This window comes from Sinocyclocheilus grahami, unplaced genomic scaffold, assembly GCF_001515645.1.
Source record: "Sinocyclocheilus grahami isolate Dianchi unplaced genomic scaffold, SAMN03320097.WGS_v1.1 scaffold1187.1, whole genome shotgun sequence".
In the NCBI taxonomy this organism is placed as follows: domain Eukaryota; kingdom Metazoa; phylum Chordata; class Actinopteri; order Cypriniformes; family Cyprinidae; genus Sinocyclocheilus; species Sinocyclocheilus grahami.
The window spans coordinates 307,499-319,025 of record NW_015506366.1 but is presented as its reverse complement, the minus strand read 5'-3'; the positions used below and the strand labels follow the sequence as shown (position 1 = coordinate 319,025).

At 37.9% G+C, this 11,527-nt stretch overlaps 2 protein-coding genes across 2 annotated transcripts in view; both read right to left on the bottom strand.

Annotated features, from left to right (window-relative positions):
* Nucleotides 1-6,106: 6,106 nt before the first annotated feature.
* The window catches only part of cops8 (COP9 signalosome subunit 8), a 9,010-nt gene continuing 3,589 nt past the window's right edge, over nucleotides 6,107-11,527 (bottom strand). The window contains exons 5-7 of the mRNA XM_016253535.1: nucleotides 7,883-7,990; nucleotides 7,411-7,473; nucleotides 6,107-6,674 (exon numbers count right to left, since the gene is read on the bottom strand). Of these exons, the coding sequence (XP_016109021.1) occupies nucleotides 6,595-6,674; nucleotides 7,411-7,473; nucleotides 7,883-7,990 (251 nt within the window). The 3' untranslated portion in view covers nucleotides 6,107-6,594. The remainder of the gene's footprint in view (nucleotides 6,675-7,410; nucleotides 7,474-7,882; nucleotides 7,991-11,527) is intronic.
* trim63b (tripartite motif containing 63b) lies at nucleotides 9,678-11,140 on the bottom strand. Its single transcript, XM_071582347.1, has one exon. The coding sequence runs from the start codon at nucleotides 10,995-10,997 to the stop codon at nucleotides 9,954-9,956; it is 1,044 nt and encodes a 347-aa protein (XP_071438448.1). The 5' UTR covers nucleotides 10,998-11,140; the 3' UTR covers nucleotides 9,678-9,953.

The following is an 11,527-nucleotide window of genomic DNA, read 5'->3' as shown; positions in this document are numbered from 1 at the left end:
ACTTAGGAATATGGTATATTCACACAGTGCCTTTCAATATGTAACCATTCAGAGGTGCTTTAAAAATAGTTAATACATTTGCATTTCGTGCATATATTAACTTTCTAATACTGACCTTTCAAAACGTCATTCTTGATACTGGATTAAAAAAAAAAACTTTTTTAAATCTAGAGATTTATATTAATCTCTCAACAACTATTTTTAGGCATCATGAAACAAGTTCAAAAAAGGAGTGGAAAAAAAGGGAAGGATTCATGTGTACACAAAGTGGGGAAAAGAGCTACAGCAGTGTGAAGAAGATATGACTACACTGAATATCAACAGGGGATTACAAAAGGTCTACATGGTTATGTGTAAGTCACAGAGTATATAGTTCTCCTGGTTCTTTTCAATCTAATTCAGATGAGAAGTTCAAGATTCTTTGCTCTGTGACTTTTTGTTCTGAGTGTATCCCAGGCTCATTGAATGACTCATCATAATGGCATTTTGGCTTTCCACGGGTGCAATAAAAACAAAAACCAACCATATATTTCAAATCATGAAGGGGCTCACCATAAGTCCAATTAATTTAACTGCAACTGCATAACAAGGGAAAACTGTCTCCATTTGTCTGATCGTGGGAGCCAAGCATTTCATGGCACTGACACCGCATCTGTCTCCAAGGTCATTGGCACCTTAAAGTGATTCGTCTGCAATTTGTTACACATTTTTGCTTTGCGTTTGGTGTGAAGAGGCACTAACAAATCAAACAGGAAAAAACAAATCAAAACAAAAATCAATTTGTTGTATGTTCAGAAGATTCAAGACATAAGTGTAAAACAATAACTTTTACTATGTATTTTAATCTAATAATTGTAGCTACTAATTTTATACATTTTATTTTCTTATTTAACATTTATTGGTAGAAAATTGTGTTGGTAACTTGTATTTACCCAGATGTTCAAAATTCTGTTTGAAGATCAACATGAAGGTTAAAATGAGAAAAACTAAATAAATAAAAATAAGATTGCAGTTTTGGCCTTACCTCATTTCCTTTCCATCTGAATGATGAAATGTTTTGGGGGAAATCGTCTTTGATCATAATTATGATAAACAGATGTTTGAATGCAAAAATGACAGCTGATTGCTTGTTTGCCTCTTCTCTGAAAGACAAAGTACCTTAATTAAACTGTAAGAAACATTACTTCATGAGTGCACAAACATTATGTATATCAAGCCATAGATGTAAACAATGCATTTTGCTGTTTAGAAGAAAATAAAGTGAGCCTTTAGGCTCCTGTGGCATGTTGTACATCACTATCAGTCTTTCTGAGGAAACTGCTGTCAGAATGGTATAATATGAACCCAAGTTTACTATTTAGAGCTAGGCTTCTGCTAAATTAATTTTTTATATTTAAAAAATAAAAATTTATATTTAGCTTTTTTACACAGCTGTGCATAACTGTCCATTTATTTAGTGAACAGCTCCATTATGCATTATGTCCACCTCAGCCTAACCAAAATGGCATCCCACACTCATCTTCAGACTTCTACCCCCAGAACACTGATTAGCCCTCAACCCACAGACATCCCCCTGCTCCAGATGAAAGATGGGAAAGGGCTTTTTCCACTGACTAGTAACATCCTGATGCTTCTCATCTGCCTCTGTTTTGGGTCTGGAAAAATTTGCAAGTCAGCCAGCAATGAGACACCAAATGCTCCCATTCTTTGGTCCAACACAACCTCGGACAGGGTGAAGCAGGCCAGAATGATATTCTCCACATATATCTGTATTTTTCCCATGCAAGTATGGACATTTCTGTTTAAACATTTTGAAATATACACTTTATCTTGTGCTACTGATTATTCTAAATGACCCACTCTCTCTCAGTGACTGGAATGGAAAGTAACAAGCAAATGATTGGAACTAATTGTGATGAGAACTCTGGCTGCTTTTTGGCTGAGAGGTTAGCACATCTGCCTTTCCATATCCTGACAAATTTCAGCTTCTAGGGAGCATTATGTAATTTCTTGGCCTGTACATGTTTAGGTTTGAAGCCCATGGAAAAGTACTCTAAACTTTATGGAGCAGTGGCAGGTTAAAATAACAAGAACTTTCTCAGTAATGTTTAAAGTGTTGAAAATGAGATGTCTCATTATTCTCATTAGTTTTTCTTTTGCTATCACCCAACACTCTGCTGAACAATAAATACTGCTTAATAATAGTCTTGACAGGGACCGTCTGTCCTTGATTTTTTACACTTTATCTACTCTTAAAAACCTGCATATTAGGAACTTAATTACGCACATTTGACATTATACACTGTACTATATATAGTACATATACTGTATATATATACAGTGGTGGCCAAAATGATCAGAACACTAGTATTTTCACCAGCTAAAAATGGTTTTAAGTTAGTTATTTCCATCTTTTGCTGTAGTGTGTCAGGAGGAAATATCAGTTTACACTTCCAAACATAAATTTTGCCATTAATTGTAATAATCCAGTGAGATTTTTGTTTGCACAAGGAGTCTGACAACAGCTAGTGCTCCACACAGAGATCTGATCTCTTCACGAAGAAACCGAACAAACTGAGACAGACTAAATCCAGAAGAACTGTGGCAATGTCTCCAAGATGCTTCAAGAAACCTACCTGAAAAACACAAGTGCACCAAGGACAAAGACTGCTTTAAACACAAGCGATGGTTACACCAAATGTTGATTTTTAGTTAATAGAAGTTAATTCATAAAGAAAATCCATTTATGACATTATTTTTTTTACAGCATTCTGATTTTACAGCATTTTTACACAAGTGCCTAAAACTTTTAACAGAACTGAAGCTTTGCAGGTAGGTTTCTTGAAGCATCTTGGAGACGTTGCCACAGTTCTTCTGGATTTAGTCTGTCTCAGTTTGTTCTGTTTCTTCATGTCACTCCAGACAGATTGCATGATGATGAGAACAGATCTCTGTGTGCAGCACTGGCTGTTGTCAGACTCTGATCTGACGCTGACATTATACTATTTACAATATGTTGTAGGTCTAATAAGACAGTCACAACGCTTAAACCTGAAACAGACTGTTTGACGGGGCATAACTGCAGGGGCCCTGGAAAGGGCTGGTAAATTAGATTTTTCCTGTTGGGTGGGCTTCAGGTCATCTGTCCAGGCAGCACAGTTGATAATTACACTGTGTCCATGCAACTCGTGATCAAAAAACACAGGTCGTATGAATTGCTTGGAACACCCAGACAGCTGAACAACTTCAACAAACATAGAACGTAGATCAATAAATTAAGAATGGGATACAATCTTGGATGACAGCTAAACCCCTGCACAAAGAAAAACAATGACAATAGATATTTGTAGAAAGAAGATAAATCTTTTTCTTTTTTATCCAAGATCAAAATACTGGAACTAAAATGCACAACTACTTGGAGCCAAACGAAAAGCAGCTGCAGTTTGTTTGACTGTCTTAAAAGGATTGTTTTTTAATCTTTGTGAGCTCATCTTACCACGGAGAAGAACCTAAAACATTTGCTATATGGACTGCAGTGTGTTTTGTATTTGGACGCCACCTTCATGTGTGCGCTGGTGTTCATGTTGGTCTGACCGCTTCCGTAGTTTACATGCAGACATAATGACAAAGCAATGTTATCCACCTCTGACTTTTTATGGACTAACAGGACATGTGAAATACACAAAAATCAGCTAAAATTAGGGAACTCCATATGGAGCCAATTAAATTAGTCACTCTTTTAACTGCATGTGGTTACAAGCATTGCACATTCTTTAATCACGAGCGTCTACCCCTCCCCTGAATCATCGAAAACCATTAAGTCTAAAATCTTCAAAGATTTTATAACGTTTTACACCATAAAATAGTCAGAACAAACAGCTTCTTCAGAATATTTTGCTATTTTAAAACACTACTTCTCTGTCTCACAAAAGCACACAGTTTTAATACTTCATAGGTTGGAAAAAAAAACTATGACTCATCCACCCACATGGAAACATTCCCCTTCACATGCAGCAGGATTTTTGTTTATTTAAATTCAATAAATCTATTACTCTGTGTTTTGACAAATAACCCTTCTTCCTCAATGGTTCATAACGCACTCTATCCATAAACAGAACGACAGTACTGGAGAGAAGTTTAGATTTGAGGGATGGCAACACTTACAGTGCTGAATTGAAATTTTAAACAGATGCAGAAAATGTGCGATATTACAATTCTGCACAAGGAGACAAAGCCATTTCACCATTTTAAGAAGTAACACTTTTTCTGTAGCAACAGCAGAAAATGCTTAAACATTCTCTACAGATTCATTCCCCGACTTTCAGACTTCATCACGTTTTGTTGAGAGACTAAAATATGACAATCACTTCAAAGAGGAGAGCATAAGATAAGTTATGTAAATGCAAGAGGATTTGAAATCTGCTCACCGTTACTGCACGTCACCTCAGTGGCATGTAACATGATGGGATACAGACATAACCCTTAACCCTTGCAAAAGGCGAACTCATTAGGAATGGCCAATAGCACTTTACGAACATCTGTCGAAGAATAGGTAAGATCTGGCTTTTGTAAACCTACCTCAGGGTGCTTGTTTTACTTGAAAGCAAAGAAAAACACTACAATAACAATGCTGATTTATCATTTGTCAAGAATTCAAATAGCAAGAAGAAGAAAAACCAACTTTAAAAGTTCAGGCGTGGATATCGGTTTCATTTGGCCTCACAAATAAAAAAACAGTTACACACACACACACACACACACACACACACACACACACACACGCACACACCCCAGCTGCTCCAGTAAAGCCTGTGTCTGTGACCCCTGACCGCTCCTGATGTCAAAGACTTCAGTTCAGCTGGTCTGCATTTACTACGGTTTGATGTAGTGTAAGGTCAACGATGATCTCAGATCATGAAACATGTCCTTTGAAGGTCTTTTTGCACTTGATCATACAGCTTAAAATATATGATATAATATAGAAATATAAAATCAAAGGAAATCAGGCTGGCCCAAGTGATAATTAAAACAAGGTCTGCAGGGTTAACGCATTCACCTCTCAGTAGTGCTAGGTTTCAGACTACAAAGAAAGTCCTGCCAGTCTTGGTCACAATAAAGCACATGGGAAATGCATGTACCACCAAATGAGACATCTGTCAACATTCCAACAACATTTTTTGTTTTGTTTTAGAGAACAGACTAAACTGAAGTGCGCAGGATTATGTTGGAAGTCCAAAGGATTAGAAACAGAGTCTCCTTTAAAATATTCAGAAATGAAATATGCTAAGTATAAACATAACGGTTCATGCACTGAAGTAAAAGCTGAAGGTTTTATGCCAGATAAGGGCAAACAGTGAACTTGCCAAGTGCCAGAGAGCCAACTCTTTTCCAGTGACCTTGGGCAAGATGCTAAACCTCGGGGCACTAAGATACTTGAACACAAATCCATAATAATAAAATCTGCCAAATCAAAAACTGGAGAGGACCAGGTTGGTGCAACCTCAAAATGCAAATAGATGAGCAAATGCAATATGGAAGATAAAATTCAAAGACAAACATATGGTAAAATGGATTTGGTTAACATTCTCACAGTACCATATGTACCCATTGTTTCAGCGCATATGGATCACACTTTTATTCTCAAGTTGAAAGGATGTGACAGTGGCCAATAGCTGGTAGGTTTCCTCTCCTTTTTCAACTCCACTCTGTGTGAGAAACCAAGGAGGCAGTGCAAAACATCTGAATAGCAGACAGACAGAGATGCACTGTCAACAAAACACCTGTCAGACAGTGGAAGACATCTTAAACAACTGTGCGCCTCCCAAAATAAGCTGCTTTGAGCTGTCGGTTGTTTGCACTGGTAAACAATACCTTTGCTAGGAATGACAAGGTTTTTTCCCCAGCTATCAAACTGAACTATTCCTTCATTGCAAACTCTGCCTCATAACCGGCTTTCATAAGCCAATTCTTCTATAACAAAAAACAAAAGAAAACTATTTAGTGGTTAAAAAGATAACATTTTGTTCACTGCAACAACATAAGAGAATATTGTTTATATAGTGCATAACTGAATGCATTAAATATTGCAAGAAGAAGCCATTTTGTCTGATGTGGCAAAATTTATATGATAAAAAATTAATTACACATCTAGAAAAATGTGGCGATTCTGATGAGTGATTTTGTACACCATTTGTAAAAGGAAGTCCTAACCATCCTTAACAATCGTCTTTGTTAGTATGAAATTACATAAGGATCCAATTTTGACCTGTAACAACAAAACAGCACAAAAAGCCTGGACAATATGGGCATATAGTGAAGCATTTATGCTAAAAAAAATATTTTACAATATTGACAGCAATGTCATACTCCAAAGTAGATGTAAAAGTTGTACAAGTAAAACAATTTGGAAACTTTTCTACATCACTGTGGCTGACAAGTTCAAGAAGCAAAATAGACAAAAGAAAGATGGTGGCTCCATCATTGAAGCAGGACAGATGAATGTGTGTGAAGTGTCCTGGACACCACAGGTTTCTTCCGTAAAACTGAGTATCTGAGAGGTGGTGAGGAAGAGGATGGAAGAGGGTCGAATGCTTATCAGTTCTCAAGAAAAGCCACGTAGTCGGTAAGTCTGGCCAGCTGTTGTTCGTTTGGAACCAGAGAGACCGGGGGCGGATCTGGAGAGAGAGGAAGGCAGAAGAGAAACATGAGAGAAAAGGGGATTCCTTCAAGTCCTCTACGATCTGCTTTATAGCACATAGACATATGAATGTAAACAAAGTCGTGCACAGAACAAGAATATGTGCGCAACAGAGTCCGTTACAGATGTAACAGCTTATGCAAGTAAGAAAAATGTCATGGCAACTGTGCTGAATTAAAAAACATCAGCTGCTTTTAGTGAAAGCTGCAGGTCATCAGCACTGGGAATCATTTCTCAATCATCAGTTATTTAAATGCATTACAGACATCTGCACTGTCTCACGAGGCCCGTACTGAAACCCAGATGCTGCTTGTTCCTGTTCCTTTGGAATAAACGTCTCTCGTAAAAACAGTTCGCAATGGTTACAGGCGAACACAAAAAGCTGTGTGCACTAAAACACACAACACAAAGAAAGATGAACATAAGGTGACCAAAAACTAATGAAATTCTTGTCGTTTACAAAATGAAGGAATCTTTAAGAAACTGTGCGAGCCAATCAGTGACAAACATGAGAGCAGGATGAAAGTGGAGTCTGAGTGAAGTCACCAATTTACGTGCTTGTTATGAAAAAAACATGCAGAACCGTTAACTCGTTGGAACAAGCTCTTTGTACAGAGGAGGGGCCCTGAATGAAACCTTATGGAGGAATGAGTCAGAGTGGGGGAAAAAACATCTGTTCTTATTGGTAATAAGAAGTGAAACAGTGCCCCCACCTGGTTTCTGTGGCATGATCATCCTGGTGTTTGGATCCGCCTGCCACCCATGGCTAACTACACCTTAAAAAGAAAGAGAAACAGACATTTATATTACAAAGACAATAGAAGGTTGTTCACATTTATCTCTAAACCAATGCAAGCTACTTTTGCAGAAGATCAAGAAATCAGCACAGCCAAAGTGAATTACTTTTATTCTAATGATGACCAAATACATGTGAGAGTACTTCAAAAGAACTGCAGACTTGCTTAATGTATTTTTTTCAAAATATGAAATACTGATTGGAATAGACAGAATAAGCAACAACAAAAAAAGATTGGTTGGTAGAAGAATGATTTGTACTGGAAAGGAAATGTAGAAAAAAAATCCATATATCAATATACATAATATTAATTATTTAATTAATAACAATTATTTAATCCATAAAAAAACTAAAATATTTTGCAGCACTCAGTGTCTCGGATTATGTACCTTTGACCGCCTCTTCTACAGAGTATCCCACAAAGGCAGCAAAGTCTTCTGCACTGATAGAGGTGTAAGCTTGCGCTACTAGCCCATATGCCCTCCTACGGGTGGACTCTACAAGTAACACGAAGCACAAGAGAAAAACAAAAAGATTTTTAAAAAGGTGGTCATCTCCCAACACACTTGCAAACTCTTTCCTTTCACTCTATATTCTGCAAACTTTGCACCATGGTTGCACACACCCAAGCAAGGACAAGTAAAGAAGGTACTGGTGACAGTGAGAATAGTAGAATAACAAACCTTTGGAAAGTGCAAGAAATCATTTTTTATGTTTCATACCAGTACAACAGTGGTCTTAAACTTTATACTGACTGCAGTTCACACCCATTTAGTTGGGGGAAAAAAACAGCATGTAAAGTAAATAAAAGCCAATAGGTCTGTATAATGAGTGTGCTGTAATAGGTTGCATTTAATGGTTGTTTTCTCCCCTCTTCACTCCCACTTTCCCACATTTCTTGAGTCTTTTTCAAATCTGAGGTGTGAACGACCAGTGCTAAAATGGGGGTTTCATGACACTTTGATTGAAAGTGACAATAAAGATGTTTGTTACAAAAAAAAATATTCATATAAAGTTTTTTTTCACTAACTATTCTTCAAATAGTTTTTTTTTAATGTACCACGGTTGCCACAAAATAAATAATAAGATATGTTTCTTGAGCACCAAATCAGAATATCATATGATTTCTGAAGGATCATGTGACGCTCAAGACTGGAGTAATGGCTGCTGAAAATTCAGCTTTGCCATAAACTAGATTTCAAAATATATTAAAACAGAAAGCAGTTATTTAAAAATGTAATAATATTTTTGCTATAATTTTAATAAAAAAAAATACAGCCTTAGTGTCTTTCAATGTATTTGTCACTTCTGATTACTGCAGCAGACTTTAAGTACTTCAAGAAACTTAAAGGAATTGTAAGTGTGATGTTATCCATTAACCCAAGGTAACTTGCAGGAAAGAAATGAAAAACAGAGTTAAATATATTGTTTTGGAAAATTACTTAGGCTATATACTCCATTATATCAACCACAGGAGTATGCTTTGAATGCTAAAAAAAAAAATAGTAATACTCATAGCAACAGTGTTTACTAACAGCTACTTGTATGCAACACCAGGGAAGTCAGCAGTGACTACAAGCCCGCCATTTGGAAATTACACACAGACAAGAACATGTTATACAAGGATGCCCTCTACAGAAAGAAATTCAGATTGACTCAATGTGTGAAATACGTCTGGTCTTAACACCTCACAAGCAACAAATTACATTTGGAGTTAAAGGGATTTTTGCATGTTGCTTGTTTATTTTTAGTGCTTGTCATTCCATGCTAGACAACCTGACTCCCAGTTCCTGATTTCTCACTCGCCTTGACCTGAAATCATGAATAGCAAGAGCTGCTGAGCAAGGCAGTGCTGGGGGAGGTGAAAGCAGTGTCCATCTGTCCTATTCTGGTATTCTACCCCCAAGGTCCCCCAGCTATATCTCATCCTCTTACCTTTTAAAAATAGCATGTGCCTTTAACCAGAGAAGAAAGTTGAGGGCAAAGAGTGCACAGTTTACACTTGTAAACAGTAACCTTTAGCGTAATTCCAAGATATTCTGTTTAAACTGCCTCTTAAATTTGTCATTTGATTTGTACTGTACATCTCATAAAATAAAATAATTTTAAAATAAATACTCATCTCAAAAAATTTGAAAATTTTATTTAATATCAAAGCATTAAGTCCACATTTGAGTAAACTGAACATACAGAACTATATAACCACATACTGTAACAACAAAGTAAAACATGTAAAAGTAGGAAGATAACTTCTAAAGTGACAACAGCAACTACATTACAAAAAGTATAAAAATGGCACCTAGTTATTCTGAAATATTCTTATAATCATACAAGTTGAAATGCTGACACTGCTTAGCAGTGATATACAAACATTAAACCTTCTTCTTTCTCATTGCTATTGTCCTTGCTTAATCTTGTCCTTCATCACATCCTATTTGCCCTCTATGACACTATTCCCATTCACTCCTCTTCCTGATCTTCAGCATCTTCAAATTCTTCATCATCATCTCCTCCAAAGTCCATCTTGGACAACAAAGTCTCCACTTGTTCTGTATCCAGAGTGAAATGGTCCATTCTTTCAAAGCCTGGCTCAGGCCTTTCTTCAGCCAATGAGCTCTTCGCCACGTCTTTTGTCTGTGCAATCAGGTTCTTGGAGGCCAGCAGGAAATCTGCAGCACCGCTTTGCTCCAGCACCTGCACTGCCGTGTCCGTCAACTCTGTGGCTGCCTGAAGACGATCCCCATAACGCCTGGCCAGACTCCTGAGGGCAGCTATCTTCTCATCCTGCTCCTTGCTTATACGTTCCAAGAGGGCATTCTTACGCTCTTCCAAGGCTGCATACAGGGAATCGAAGCATTCACCAAGCCTTTGCTTGGCACGTTGAGCATTGTCCTGAACAGCTGTGCAGGCCTCCTCCATCTGGTTAAGCAACGCTTGAAGTCGACCATTAACTGCTACAAGAGCATCGATGGCATTACTCAGCTCTCCTTTTTGAGCCTGATAGACACTGGCAAGTGGTGACACCTCACAGTCTTTATGTTGGCCGAAGACCTTACACATGGAGCAAGTGGGAATTTGGTGAGTCACACAGTAGATGTTGATCTTCTCGTCCTCGTGCTCTTGGCACATTGGTTCTTTAGAGCTTTTGGGTTTGATCGGCGTTTCTGTGGTGCTGCTGCCACCACCTCCACCTTCCTGCTGCTGTTTGTATATGTCAATTATGTTCTCAACTAGAAGATTTCTCTGAAGTCCATGCACGCCATGACGATCAAGAACCACTTCAAAACGGCAAGTAGGGCACCGGAAGACACCACCAGAGAAACGATAAGGGTTTCGAGAGTCATAAAGATCACTAGCACATCCACGGCACAGGTTATGCTGACAGGGCAGTATCACCACCGGTTTGGTGAACATGTCCAGACAAATCGGGCAGCTTAGTTGTTTCTCAAGGCTCTCCATGGAGTCAGGAGACCCCAACAAAGAGGAAGTTCGCTGAATGTCCATGTTAATGGTCGCTTTGTAGCCTTTTGCTGTATAACTTCAATGGCTGTCTTCCCAAAAAAAAGTTTAAAATAAGCTGTGGCACGGCAGTAAATGATTCCTTGCAGTTGTCAGATCTGTTCTGGGGCAAAGTGGCCCTGGTCTTTATACTACCCTCGGCCAGTGGATGACATGCCATTCCTCCAACCAATCAGAGCACACATTCCTATCCACTTGTTTTCAAGATTCATTTTTGGAGAAGCAAAAGCCCCCACCCCTTTAAAGCCAGGTGTTGTGTCACGAGGATACCATTACACCCCTACCCTTTCCTGTACAGTGAAATTTCAATGTTGAAATATTGGAGGGGTGACAAACAAGTTTCATGTCAAGAAAACAAATCCTGTCCGTTACAAAACACCCTCTGAATTTGTATTGCTAATTTCTGTCCTGCACAGAATAATTATGATATTTTTTACAAGAAAACACTAAATTGTGCACTAAGCAGTCTATTTTGACTAGTCACCTTAAATAAATGACAAATAACAACAAAAAAA